At 47.2% G+C, this 13,264-nt stretch overlaps 7 protein-coding genes across 7 annotated transcripts; 3 read left to right on the top strand and 4 right to left on the bottom strand.

Annotated features, from left to right (window-relative positions):
* Window positions 1-589: 589 nt before the first annotated feature.
* On the bottom strand, window positions 590-2,215 carry LOC110188686 (uncharacterized). Its single transcript, XM_020958488.2, has 4 exons — window positions 1,410-2,215; window positions 1,151-1,345; window positions 849-1,089; window positions 590-783 (listed from the first exon to the last, which is right to left on the bottom strand). The coding sequence occupies exons 1-4, from the start codon at window positions 1,628-1,630 to the stop codon at window positions 643-645; spliced, it is 798 nt and encodes a 265-aa protein (XP_020814147.1). The 5' UTR covers window positions 1,631-2,215; the 3' UTR covers window positions 590-642.
* mRpS10 (mitochondrial ribosomal protein S10) lies at window positions 1,832-2,706 on the bottom strand. Its single transcript, XM_020958489.2, has 3 exons — window positions 2,564-2,706; window positions 2,275-2,504; window positions 1,832-2,215 (listed from the first exon to the last, which is right to left on the bottom strand). Exons 1-3 carry the CDS (start codon window positions 2,570-2,572, stop codon window positions 1,960-1,962), a joined length of 495 nt encoding a protein of 164 aa, XP_020814148.1. The 5' UTR covers window positions 2,573-2,706; the 3' UTR covers window positions 1,832-1,959.
* Window positions 2,707-2,860: 154 nt separating this feature from the next.
* On the top strand, window positions 2,861-4,832 carry Art3 (arginine methyltransferase 3). Its single transcript, XM_020958486.2, has 2 exons — window positions 2,861-3,031; window positions 3,092-4,832. Exons 1-2 carry the CDS (start codon window positions 3,010-3,012, stop codon window positions 4,615-4,617), a joined length of 1,548 nt encoding a protein of 515 aa, XP_020814145.2. The 5' UTR covers window positions 2,861-3,009; the 3' UTR covers window positions 4,618-4,832.
* On the bottom strand, window positions 4,665-6,667 carry Caf1-55 (chromatin assembly factor 1 p55 subunit). The gene is made up of 3 exons (XM_020958487.2): window positions 6,280-6,667; window positions 5,659-6,219; window positions 4,665-5,591 (listed from the first exon to the last, which is right to left on the bottom strand). The coding sequence occupies exons 1-3, from the start codon at window positions 6,299-6,301 to the stop codon at window positions 4,882-4,884; spliced, it is 1,293 nt and encodes a 430-aa protein (XP_020814146.1). The 5' UTR covers window positions 6,302-6,667; the 3' UTR covers window positions 4,665-4,881.
* Window positions 6,668-7,005: 338 nt separating this feature from the next.
* LOC110188353 (uncharacterized) lies at window positions 7,006-8,939 on the top strand. The gene is made up of 3 exons (XM_020958061.2): window positions 7,006-7,366; window positions 7,521-7,707; window positions 7,798-8,939. The coding sequence occupies exons 1-3, from the start codon at window positions 7,312-7,314 to the stop codon at window positions 8,750-8,752; spliced, it is 1,197 nt and encodes a 398-aa protein (XP_020813720.2). The 5' UTR covers window positions 7,006-7,311; the 3' UTR covers window positions 8,753-8,939.
* Window positions 8,940-8,966: 27 nt separating this feature from the next.
* On the top strand, window positions 8,967-9,990 carry Polr2G (DNA-directed RNA polymerase II subunit Rpb7). The gene is made up of 4 exons (XM_020958062.2): window positions 8,967-9,185; window positions 9,244-9,564; window positions 9,625-9,762; window positions 9,826-9,990. The coding sequence occupies exons 1-4, from the start codon at window positions 9,174-9,176 to the stop codon at window positions 9,874-9,876; spliced, it is 522 nt and encodes a 173-aa protein (XP_020813721.1). The 5' UTR covers window positions 8,967-9,173; the 3' UTR covers window positions 9,877-9,990.
* LOC110188352 (small G protein signaling modulator 3 homolog) lies at window positions 9,889-13,126 on the bottom strand. The gene is made up of 3 exons (XM_020958060.2): window positions 12,844-13,126; window positions 12,241-12,766; window positions 9,889-12,182 (listed from the first exon to the last, which is right to left on the bottom strand). The coding sequence occupies exons 1-3, from the start codon at window positions 12,907-12,909 to the stop codon at window positions 10,357-10,359; spliced, it is 2,418 nt and encodes an 805-aa protein (XP_020813719.1). The 5' UTR covers window positions 12,910-13,126; the 3' UTR covers window positions 9,889-10,356.
* Between the last annotated feature and the right edge of the window lie 138 nt (window positions 13,127-13,264).

The following is a 13,264-nucleotide window of genomic DNA, read 5'->3' as shown; positions in this document are numbered from 1 at the left end:
TATAGATAGATGTGGAATGCTTCGAATAGAATTTGGAGATAATAAATGCCACTTGGTGGGCGGCTAGTATAAAAAGATTAGGTCACTTAAACTCAATGTCGCCAATTTCCATTGGTCGCCGAAGCATTTTTGGACTAAGCTCAGAGCCTAACAAAAACCCTTAATTCTGACAGAGAGTGCTTTTTACCCTGACTATGTCTCAGCCTTATTTTTGTTCTACTTCGATTTGATGCAGAATATTGATAAAATACCTCCTGCATTTTATAATCCAACAAGCCATTGCCATAAATCAATAAACGGCTATAAAAACAGGGCTTATCGAGACCCCACACCGATTATTCGGTATTCATAGGTAGCAGCTATGGCCTTTGTCGCGGGCGTCGCTATCGGGAATACCAACGATGGTGTGATAACAGACGGATTTAAATGCAAATGGGGTTTTGATAGCTTCATGAGAACGTGTTACCCGATGGTCATCCTTATCACAATGATAAGTAAGCTCGGCTAAAACGTCAAACGGTCCATAAATCGTATCTTTTAAGTATTTTGTATAAACCCAATGCCACCTATCAATATAAACGTTTCTAAGTTTATTTTTAAGGCTATATTAGAATAGTAACTTATAAGATGTTGGTTTCAGTCTTAGTTCCTTGTGGTGGCCTCGAGCTTGCAGTCGGGCTCAACCCCCTCGAATATGGGTGCACTTTCCTCGCCATTTCCTCCTCCAGTTATGATGGAAATGATGTCCGATAATGTGAACTGACTCAAAAAATTGTTGACAGCCTAAAAATATGTAAGAATGTGGATGATAAGGACATAATAAGGTCACAACTCTATGGCAAACCTACCGTTTGAACCTTGGAGACCACTGTGCCCTGACCATAGTCCCAAACATCACCGAGCAGCTCTACGCCCATTTCGTTGACCAAAGCATGAATAAACTCATTCACTCGCTCTTCCTCCAGCAGATTGTCAAAGTTGATCTTTAGATCTCCAAGATGTATGTCAATTTGCAGGTTCGAAATGCTCAGCGGGGACAAGGTTCTCATCCGGAACGAGATTCTGATCGAAAAGTCAGTGATGGAGGTTCTAAAAGCAAAGAGTTAATAAGAAGGGCTTCTTAGTAGCGCTTTTTCTATGTTCTCCTTACTCTGCATTGCCATCGCCGGCCAAGTTGAGGATATAGGCTAGCGATCCCTTGGCCGTGTACAAAGACTCAAAGTGTGTGAGGGGAAAGGTGACGTTCATGGTGCTTGTCAGCCCGATCACCGGCCTCAGGGTAAGAGTAGGCACATCAAAGTCGGACAGTCCATGCAAATTAAAGTCGTCAATAGATCCAGTGAAGCTGTAAAAGTGGAGACACATAAAGCTTTCTATAAAGGAAAGAAGCCCTTTCAATTCGAACTCACTCCACAAGATATTTATTGTTTACCGCTGTCTCGGCCGGACCCAACTGCAGGGGATCCAGGGCGGGCAGTCCCAGGTTCGGAATGGGATGGCACATGCGCATGCGAAACTCATTAAGGAAATTAAGGATCACCGATTCGTAGACACAGGCAGCGGGTGACAGACAGGCGTAAAGAATGGCCGTGGCCAGCAGAAGCTGGGATGTGAAGTGTGCCTGCCGCATTCTGCTGCTGATCTGCTTCTGCTCGGCTTGGAATAGCTACTGCGGGCCACCGAGAGCCCACCTCGGATTTTGTTTGCGCGGACTCTTCAAGTGGATGCCATTATGTGTGTCAAGATACGACGTTTATTTTAATATTCAGCCCAAACACTTATCGTCGCTAATCGCGGACGGGGCCCGATTTCGACCGATTACTACCGCCGGTTTATGTGTCGAGTGCCGATGCTTCTATTTTCGATTTATTCTGTTGTTTATCAGCCTAATCTCTGTGCGACAGTTGAAAGGCTCCTCGTTAAACTATTATTAACTAGTGGCTAGGGTCCTTGAGGCTTCTACACTTGCTCCGGGGGCTGGCGCAGATGATCGGGAATCTGTTGCAGTTCCGTCTTGGACGCCTGCAGCGCTACGCCCTCGGGAAGGTTGCGTTCGATGTACTCCAGGAACGTATCCAGCGTAGAGCCCGTTAGCTTGTGGAAGTTCATGTAGCGGAAGTGGGTTCGCACCTCGTACTGCACTCGATGCTTCTTGTAGATGTGCACCGACTTCAGAAGCGTCATCCGCTCGTGGTGCGCCTTCCGAGGTGACCAGCTGCAAAATATGATATTAGAGGTCTCCTCCAGTAAGCGGAAACTAGTGGCCCGACTTACCACTTGCCCTTCTCAATGCCCAAATGGTCTGCAGCGGTGGTGGCGAACCAGGTGTAGCTTTTAAGAACAGCGGGATCAATCCCCCGCAGCTCAATCTCCAACTTGCTATAAAGTTTATCCGGCTCCGGTGCAGGTGTCTTTGGTAAAACATTCGTCTGTGTCCCGGCACTGCTGGTGGACACGGCAGACAGTGCCCGAATTGGCTGCGCCCAGCGTAGAGTCTTCAATGCCTACAGATCAAAGATTATATGTTAATTTATAGTTTTCTTTAATAAATTAATTGAAATACCTGCAACATCGTTTTATTTACAACTAGAATTATGCAAGGAAGAGCTTCTCCTAACGCGTTTTAGATAATTCTTGGTATATACCAGACTTGGTATTTTTAGCCCCATAATATTAAATCACCCAGAACACCCTATAACTTAAAACAATAGGCCAGATGAATAGTTAATAAATTTCAAATTATCATCCGGTGATATTGCCAAAAATGTAATAGAAAATCAATTAAACCTTCTTGGAGGTGCACATATTTTAAATCAATATGAATAAACAAAGCCAACTAAAACTTTAGGTATACGAAAAAATATCCCCGGTGATACCCTAAAAAATACACACGCGTTAGTTAATTTTTCCACCAATGCTTTCTTGTTGAATCTCCGCACGTGCTGGCACCGCAAAAACAAGTTAGTTGTAATTTTACATTCTTTTACTGTTTTTGACTGGAGTCACAACATGAAGGACACTGAAATCAAAGGTATAGTCGCGGTTATGTTGTTAACTTTAACGAATGTACAATGTTTTCTGTATCTGGCAGAAAACGCACAGGATTCGGAGCTCCAGAAGTTCGCCCGGGAGAAGCCGGCAGATGCCAGTAGCGACGAAGATGAATACGATGACATTGAGGATGATGATGACGATGCGATGGACGAAGTCGAAGAGCCAGTTACTTGTCTGTTTTGCGCCGAGGTCTTTCAGAAACTTGAAACTGCCATTGAGCACTTGGATGTTCACCACAAGGTGAACCTGTCGCAGCTTAAAGCGAAATTCCAAATGGATCAATATTCCTTCATCAAGCTGATAAACTTTATAAGAGCCAACAAGACAAGTGCCGAACAGATCCTCTCCACTGAACAGGCGCTATGGGAAGACGAGAAGTATCTTAAACCTCAGGAGTATGAGCCCTGGCTGTGCTACGACTACGAAGCATTGAAGACAGACGCTGCCGAGGCTCAGCCGACGGTGGCCGAGCTGCATCAGCGGATTGGCGAGCAATCCCTGCTGCTCCAACAAGCCAACGAGGATATGGAGCGCATGCGTAGCGACTACAAGGAGCTCCTACAGAAGGTTCATGGAGACAGCAAAGCAGCCAGCAATCCCGTGCCGCGGAATAATCCCAATCTGGACAAAGAGTACTTCAACAGCTATTCTCACTTTGGCATCCATCACGAAATGTTGAGCGACAAAGTACGGACCAGCACCTATCGCTCGGCTTTGCTTCAAAACGAGGCAGTGGTCCGTGGTAAGACTGTGCTAGATGTGGGCTGCGGCACAGGAATTCTATCCATTTTTGCCTCCAAGGCGGGCGCCTCCCGCGTGGTGGGCATAGATAACTCTGACATCGTCTACACGGCCATGGACATTGTCCGTAAAAACAAGGTGGAGAATGTGGAGCTTATCAAGGGCCGCCTAGAGGATACTGATTTGCCAGAGGCCAAGTACGACATTATTATTTCCGAGTGGATGGGCTACTTCCTGCTGTACGAGTCTATGCTGGACAGCATCATTTATGCTCGCGAGCACCACCTTAACCCGAACGGCATTATCCTGCCGAGCCGCTGCACCTTGAGCCTGTTGGGCTACGGCAACGACACCCTATACGCTGAACAGGTGGACTTCTGGTCGGATGTGTATGATGTGAACATGAGCGATTTGCGCAAGAGCTCTATTAAAGAACCGCTAATGGAGGTGGTGGATGCACAGTTCACGCTAACGGAACCCGAACAGATAGCAAACTTTGACATTATGACTGTCGATCTAAACTACCCCAACTTTAGTCACAATTTTAGCTTAAAGGTCACTAAAGAGGGTCGCCTTTCCGCATTTGTTGGCTTCTTTGACACACTATTTGAGCTGCCCTCCGCCGTCATGTTCAGCACATCACCCAATGAGACACCCACCCACTGGAAGCAGACGGTTTTCTTCATTGACCAGCCCCAGAATGTGAAGGCAGGAGATATTATCACCGGTAAAATTACGTCCCGGCGGCACAAGGAGGACGTCAGAGCGCTAAGTGTGGACATCGAAGTGTTTGGCAAGAAACACAAGTATATGGTGGTCTAGTATTGTGACTTCAGGGGACCTTTCGCATTTAAAACCAAGAGCCAGTCTGGGGTCTTTCAAATCGTTTTTAATTAAAGATTCGTGGATCGTACGCTGCTGAAAAATGTGAACTTATTTGTGTACCTTTTAAAATTATGTAAATATATATAAATTAAAATGAGTGCCAACTCGCCAGATAAGCTGGATAGTTGACATTGGGCGCGGCCAAAACATAATTGTAGTTGTAGTTTCAGAGTTGTGGAAATAGACCCGGCAACTCTTGCTTTAAGCGGTGTTGGTTTCCAACTCGGAGGCCGGAATCTCTGACTCCTCGTCGTTGTAGACATTTTCGGCCATCTGCCAAACTTGCATAATGTTGTCCTCGGACACTGAGCAGATAATCCAGGGTTCGTTGGGGTTCCAGGAGAAGTCGCTAATCTTTGCCGTGTGGCCGCCGTGGATGAACAGCAATTCTGGCGGGCCGTCTTCGGCATCTTCTGAACTCTGCTCCTCTCCAATTTTGGACAGATCCCAGACATGCAGGCGGCGGTCGGTGCCAGAGGAGGCCAAGATGGTCTCATTGTGCGGCGACCACTGCACTTGGAAGATCTCGTCCTTATGCGACTCAAAGGAATGTAGTTTTAGCTTCAGATTGCGCAGATCCCAAAGGGCAACGGTCTTGTCGGCAGAACCGGTCGCCAGTATGAACTCCGAGTAGGGATTGAAGCTCAAGCAGTTCACCTCGGCCGTGTGGGCATCCACAGTGTGCGAGGGCTTTGAGGTGTTGTTGTTGCGTGTATCCCAGATCATCAGTTTCTGATCGTCGGCCACAGAGCCAAACAGCGACTCGTGAAGCAGATGCCAAGCCACGTCCTCTACGACAGCGGTGTGCCCGGTGAAGATATTCTTAGCATCAATAACCCGGTGCTCCTTGGGGGTGGCGTTGATGTCCCACAAGCAAATGGTGTGATCATCGGAAGCCGAAAGCAAGTATCCTGAAAATGTCGTAAATAATGCATATTGTTCTTTCTAACGCAACCCAAAATAAAAATATATTCTTACCATTGAGGTTGGGGTTCCAGGAAAGACCATAGCCCTCCTTTTGGTGGCCGCGTAGGCGCAGGTCCGGCTGGCATTCTCCGGAAGGCTCCGGCTTGCTGGGATGCTTCGTGTAATCAAACACCAGGACATCGCTCGACGGCGTCTTGGTGGCGATCACGCAGGCGTTTTGAGGCATGTAACGGGCCCGATTCACCTCTCCCTCGTGGTTGATCTTGATCTCGATTTCGATTTTGCCACACACAGAGCCAAAGCCTCCAAACTCGCCCTTCTCGTTGTCGTAGTGCGAGCCATCGAACTGTGCATCCTCACTGGGCAGCTGAACGCTGGCGATCAGCAGATGATTCTGTTCGTCGGATGTGTGTGTGCCCAGAATGAGACGGTGCACTGAGTAGTCCTTGCCGTCCTGCTTGGTCACGTCCGGCAGCCACTGGGCAGTCAGAGAAGGCCATTCCAGGGCGTGCGTCATGACCAAGTCGTACAGGAACGGAGTGTTTTTCTTCCATATTTTGTACTCCTCATTAATTACACGCTCCTCGACGGCATCGTCAAAGGATTCGGCGGCTTATGGATGAACGCAGCCGATTAGACCATCAAATTAGCAATAGAAAATGTCATACTTACCATTATCACTGCGATCCACCATGGCGTCAAAAGTCGGCAGCCGAAAAATTCGAGCGCCAAAACAACAAAAGCCGAAGCGGCAAAACGCGTGCACAGACCGCGGCGAAAACTAACGAAATTGGCACGTTTCAAAACGGGCGCAGCTGACGCTTGATCAGGAATAGATCCGAGAGCGTCGAAACTAGATTCAGGTGTTTCGTGCACACTTTTACAAGCGTATCTACAGCGTTAAAGAAGAAATGACAATTTTCCCTTTCTTCCTATTTTTTTTTTTTTTTTTGCAAGCGTCGTCGGCAATAGAGCTGACCAAAACATCGATGAAAAAATGGAGGTATCGATGTTTTTCGAATTTTCTAAATCATCGATGTTTCTTTGACCATCGATGTTTCTGCGCCATTCAGAGTAAAATCAAACGAAAGGTACGAGTGGGTGATTTTCAATAAGTTTTAAAAACATTATTTCAATTTTTAAAACATCGATGTTGTATCGTGTTTTGGGAAAACATCGATGTTTTTGCACCTATATTAAAACATGAATCTTTAACATGAATTAATTAGAAAATATTAAATGAAATATGATTTTTTGTTTCAAACGTTAACGGATGTATTTTTTTATGTTTCAATTAATTTTTGTATTATTTAATATTAGGTATTAGGTTACTTAATAAAAAACAAATAAAATGTTAAAAAATAGTGTAATAATTGCATTATTTGCACGGTATCTGGCCTGGGTGGCAACGCCAAACATTCCGCGGGGTGGTAGCCCGGTTAAAATTGCATAAACAAAAAGCTGTTTAGTTTCTTCGTTATCAGCAAGTTAATTTAAAATCTTTTCACGCGCCAATGACCGGCCTACAATCATTACTTTTTAAGCCTTCCGCGACAATTCCGGCTCAGTTCCCTTCCAGCCGCGAAGCGAAGCAGCCGTGATTTATATCCGAGGGTGTAATATGTATTTTTTGCACATCGCGCTGCAACTATTGTGTATTTGCCAATTAGATTAACAAGTCATAATTGAGCCACCGCTGCTGCCATGCGACTTGCCGACATTGACGGATCAAACAGCTCATCTAGAAAGCGTAAACCCTGTAAGTGCAGAGTGGAATGGGTAGCGGTGACGGCTAAGGCCGAAAAAACTTTCTCTCTTGGCACTCCATCGTCAAATATGTTTGTTTCGGTTTTTCTTTTCCTCTTTCTTTTCGTTAGTCTGAAATCGTTTTCTTTTGCGCGTGGTCTTTCCAGTGGACAGTGGGAAAATGCATGTGCGGTCGGATTCCAAAGATGGGCATAAGGCAGGAAAGGCGAAAGAGGAGTCTTTCTTAGATCCTGAGAAGTACTTGGAGCATTTGCTGATCGACGGCAGTCAGGAGGGCGACAGCGGGGAGGAACTGGAGTTGCCGCCATGGTTCGATGAGAAGCTGTTCAGGCGGTAAGTTGCGTGACCGATCGATGGAGCTAATTGCTTACTTGCATTCGTAATATATACTGTAATGGCCTTTTTCATTGTTTCGCCCTCCAGTGGACAGAATTATTTCAGCGAATATCGCTTTGTGATGAATGCAGGAATGCTGGCGGGACTCATTGCCGTTTTGGCTGTTCCCTCGATTCTCCGGGTGCTCTCGTGCACACGCCAATCATCGACAGCGTTCACCGCTTACCGTCGCTACGTGCGCACCATTTTCCACACGCAGGCCTGGTACAACAACGACATATCAGATCGGAGAAGCCGTTTCTGGACTAGCATTGCGGCTGTTAGACGGGCACACTCCCGCTCCAGTCATGCCTGTGCCCGTCGGGGAGCCGGACAGATAACACAGAAGGATTTGGCCCTGACCCAGTTTGGTTTCATTGGATTCATTACAATGGGGGCTCATCGAATTCAGTTGTACGACGAAGACTTCCTGGAGGCCACTTCGCACATGTGGCGTGTTCTGGGCCATCTACTAGGCATTAAGGAAGAGTACAATATCTGCGGCAGGAATTGGTCGGAGTCAAAGCCGCGCTTGGACATTGTCATGCGGAAGGTGTATGAGCCAGCTTTGGAAAATACCAGTGAGGATTTCCACCAAATGACAGCGGCCCTGATAAATGGACTGTGGCACATTAATACCATGCTCTCGGTGGACGCCAATATATTCTTTACGAAGCGACTGGCATGCGTAAAGGGATACGAGTACTACAGCTTCGATCACAGCAACGGGGTTGTCAGGGATCCTCAGCAAAAACTGCACTACTACGACATGGGATGGTGGGATCGCTTTATTGTCAGCTACGGCTTGTTTATTGTCACCTACCTGCACAGGTACGCCGTCGTGCGGTGGTATTTGAACTTTCGCATCTGGATGGTGGACGTGCTTACCTATTACTTGCCCTATATCGCCATTTGGAAGTTTGGCTTCAAGTCTGCCTACGTGCGCATCTTTCGAAGCGGAGGAGAGACCCAAGATTTTGCCATGGGACTCAAGGACGAATAGATTGTGCTGTTTTGTAAAGTTTAGATTGTATATAATTTATTATTAAATACCCAATGGAATTGTGGCAATACGGAACGACTTACATATGAATTTACAAATCAAACAAAAACTAGGTAGAAATATAAACCCGAAAATTTCGAATATTTATATTTTAGACGAAAAACTATTAAATTGAAGTTTAAACGAATTTTCTTAGGTTCTTTTTAATGGTGCTGGCTGCACCTACGTATATGATTTAGGCTCTAACCCATTGAATATATTTTTTTAAATTTAATTTCAAATTCTCCGGCCATTCGATTATATGTATCGATATCGGAAACATTGAGGTAGTCGATTTTCTGCAATCGACTTTTTGTCATCTCTAGCGTCTTGTGCGGTTCCCGGCTGTTTATTTTATATTTTTGTATAAAAATAATTAATAATGTTTTACCACGTAAGTTAAATTGCTTTTACAGCTCGCAGCGAAAGCTAATCATATGCTTCATTCATAGATTTCGCTGGAGCATGAGATCCTGCTGCATCCGCGATATTTTGGCCCGCAGCTGCTGGAGACGGTGAAGCAGAAACTCTACTCAGAAGTGGAGGGCACCTGCACGGGCAAATACGGTTTCGTGATAGCTGTCACGACCATAGACCAGATCGGCTCCGGTGTTATCCAGCCGGGTCAGGGATTCGTGGTCTACCCGGTGAAGTACAAGGCAATTGTCTTCCGGCCGTTTAAGGGCGAGGTGCTGGATGCGGTGGTCAAGCAGATCAACAAAGTGGGCATGTTTGCTGAGATCGGTCCATTGTCCTGCTTTATTTCGCACCATGTGGGTATTTATGGTTACGTTGGAGTTATAAAAATGTAAAATGTGGTTCCCCTCTTGCAGTCTATTCCCGCCGACATGCAGTTCTGTCCGAATGGCAATCCGCCTTGCTACAAGAGCAAAGATGAGGACGTGGTCATCTCTGGGGAGGATAAAATACGTCTGAAGATAGTGGGAACTCGTGTTGATGCCACAGGAATCGTAAGTTGACCACAGTATTTGCATTAAAGACTATATTAACGATTCTCCCTAAAATTCATGTAGTTTGCCATTGGCACTTTGATGGATGACTACTTGGGCCTGGTGTGTAACTAGAAACGCATACTATTTTTGTGTACAATTTAAATATATATATTTTAAACTTTAATGAAATGCATTTAGACAATTAAACATCTATGTGTATATAGTAATAAATATGTATGTACTTTATAAGATTTGATTTCAATTTAAAGGTACGTTACATTTGTAATTTAGTAGTTTGTTGGTGTGTGGTCTAGGATTTATAATAACTATAATGGATGGACGTTAAGTAAACAAACGGCTCGAGCTATACATATTAAGGGCGATCATATTTAGAGCTAAATATAGTTTATGATAAAGCACTTAAGTTAGAGGCGCAGGAAAACAAAGAAGTTCTTAAAAAGCGGATGGATGCTAGCTACTAAATTCAAAAGAATGCGATTGCACGATTGGATCTTATCAGAAAACGAATACGGCGCGATGAGATATTTGATACGCAGTTACGCAGATTGCCAACGAGATTGTGGAACTCTATACAAAGCGGCAGAGTGGACCTCACAGATCCCATGAGAAGAGGTGGTGCTTCACCAGCATGTCCCGTACTCCGTCCTTGAGCGGCTGTGACTCCTTTCCGCGCTTCGGCGGCAGCTCCCAATCGGGATTCAGATTAAAGGCGAACTGCGATAGGATGCGCAGCTCACACTTGATCTGCACCCAGCCGGGAGAATCGATAAAGCTCCACGAGTGGTACCACTTCTGCACGACCTCCTGGCAAGCGCACAGCACCTCTAACCAAAGGTGCAGCACCTGCTCGTTGAGGCCCAGGCAGATGAGCGATCGCAGCTTCACATCCATTTGGGCATGAGCATCGTCGTGTGTCTGATTGATGGCCTGGACGCAGCGGTAGAGCAGCTCCTCGGGGGTGAGAACCTTGCCGTCCTCGTCCAGGCGATACGTCTTGCACAGAACCAGCCGGCTGTAAACGGACTCAAAGTCCTTCTCCACCTCACGGGTGGCAGCCTCTTCGATATACAGCCAGGGGTGAATGGGTCCACCCAGGAATGTGGGACGTTTCATGCCGTGCTCTAGGAAGGCCTTGATGGCTGGCGCCAAAGTGCCCCGCACCAGGTCCGTCACCGTCTCAGAAATGGCATCATCACCCGCCGAGGTGTACAGCTTGCTTCGCTCGTCCAGCAACTCCACAAACTTGGCAGGAAACCAGCCGCGAAGTCCGTTTAGTTCGCCCACCCAGCAGTGCTCGTCCTTTTGGCTGATAATCGTAATGATGTCGTTGCGGCGGAAGCCCAGCTCATCGTCGTCGTGCCGTTCGAAGTCGTGTAGGGCTTTAGCTCGACGCTTTCGCGTCCTAGCCACATTGATGAAGTTTTCGTGGTCCTTTGCGTGCGACTCGCTGCTGTAGTTGGCCGTTAGCTGGATGTGTCCGGCAAGCTTCGGCTCGATGGTTATAAAGTGGCGGCCCACCTTTAGTATGGCCTCTCTCAGGTCCACAAGGATCTCAGTTTGCCGTATGTTCTTGTTCTTCAGCTGATCTCCATCGCTGGCATCGCCTCGAAACAGGAAGGCCTCTAAGATCGACTTGCTCTTGCGGACCTGCCGTCGGGCTAGTTGCTGCTTCGGAAGATTCGGCGCTGCTTCGGGGTTACCAATCTGATGGCCCTGATCCGCCATGAGATATGCCAAATGGCGCCGCCGATGTGTATCGATTACTGTCTGGCTGAGAGAACCTCCCACCTCCAGGGCCTGACGGAAGAGCACCTCGACGTCGGTGACCTCGCCCGGAATATCCGATAGCGAGTTGAAGATTTGGGCGGAGTTCTCCAGGTGTTTCAGCTCCTGCTCCTTAACCTTCAGCATGCCCAGGGTGAGCTGAAAGAGGACGATGGATCCCTCGTAGAAGAACCAGTCCCAGATGCGTACCAGGATTTTCATATGGACCACATTGGCGAAGAGGGTGAGGAACCAGTGCAAGGTGATCAGCGACAGTTCAATGTCATGTTTCCGCAGCGACTCGTCCACGCTGCTCAAGTAGTTTGCTATGAGTGTCTGCATCACACGCTGGTCTGCCTGGATGCCCAGCAGCGTTGAACTATAGTAGGAGGCGGGCAGCAGATCCTCTACAATGGTGGCCATAATCCAGAAGGCGTTCTCCTCCTCCATGAAGAGCAGAAGGCATGCGGCTATTACACCGGTGCCTTGGCAGTAGCCGATGTCCGGGAAGAGCCACGCGATGCCCCTAAGGATGCGACGCAGGCGTGGTATGCCTGTTCCGTTAGGATTACTAAAACAGGCGTTAGTCGGCAGGATGCGCAGCAGGTCCTTCTCGATCTGCTTTGATGTCATCAGTTGGTCATTGCTGGAGGCTGAAAAGGAATATTGAATTTTAATACTTGCTGCCAAACTCTCGGAGTAGGATATTACCCTTCACTATGTCCTGGTAGCTGGTCTCGCTCTTTTGCTTTTTGGCCAGGGCTCCTGATAATCGCATCCACATCTGGGCCCGCAGCGTGTGCGGAATTCCCTGGCGGACCATGTTGCGCAGCTTTTCAGTTCGCGGCAGCATCACATCCACGTGCTCCCAGCTGAGCTCGGTCGCCTCCTTGTTGTGCGAGAACTCCAGGTGAGCGATCCACTGCAGGCGCTGCTGCGCGTCCTCCACAAATGGAATGCTGAGCAGTTTGTTGGAGCTCTGTTCCGGACCGTCCTCCTCCTCCACCCGGAAACCAAACTCGTCGAAGCGATACTCCGGCTGGTCGTTAGGACCCGCGGAGGCCAGCTCCGCTGCGCCGCCTAGCTTCGCCAATATCTCCTGCGGCCACATAGAGGCTGTAAGGGCGGAGAAGGGGCCACCGGGATTCGGTCGCAGGCCATCGGCCACACTAAGCTCCTCCATCATGGGCGGCAGCTCGCCCAGGTCGTCTTCCGAGCCTAGGTTCTGCAGCTTACGCTGTTGGCAATGGGAAGGTGGAACGATAAATATTAATTACCGTGATAAGCAATTCTAGTCGAATGATGTTTGCGTACCGTATGCTCTTCACGGCCCACGTAACCCTCGTGATCTCGGCCAAAGATGCTCCTGGCCATGTCCATTGTCCAGGCTACCTACTAGGTTCCCGGATTGAGCATTCAGTGAAAGCGTCTGAACAGTGTCTTTTTTTGTTTGCGTGTTAAACACAAATTAATTATTTTTCTCCATTGTTTCCAATTGTCTGCCGAAGCTGATTTCACTATCAGCTGTCCGATAGACGATATGTGGGTGGTATCGATTTTTTGCCAGTCCAATAAGAAAACAGGTGGAGGAAACACTAATATATTTGAATATAATATAAATAGGACTCATAAATAAAGTACATTAATTCATAATAATACTCCATGATGTATATATATTAATTCTTACTAGTTTTCTGCCGTAAATGTATATGGAATCCCCCGCAAACAGTTCTTG

Source organism: Drosophila serrata, unplaced genomic scaffold (assembly GCF_035046125.1).
Source record: "Drosophila serrata isolate PLE 108 unplaced genomic scaffold, ASM3504612v1 contig_241, whole genome shotgun sequence".
Lineage (NCBI taxonomy): Eukaryota > Metazoa > Arthropoda > Insecta > Diptera > Drosophilidae > Drosophila > Drosophila serrata.
This window is presented reverse-complemented; position numbering and strand designations above follow the sequence as displayed.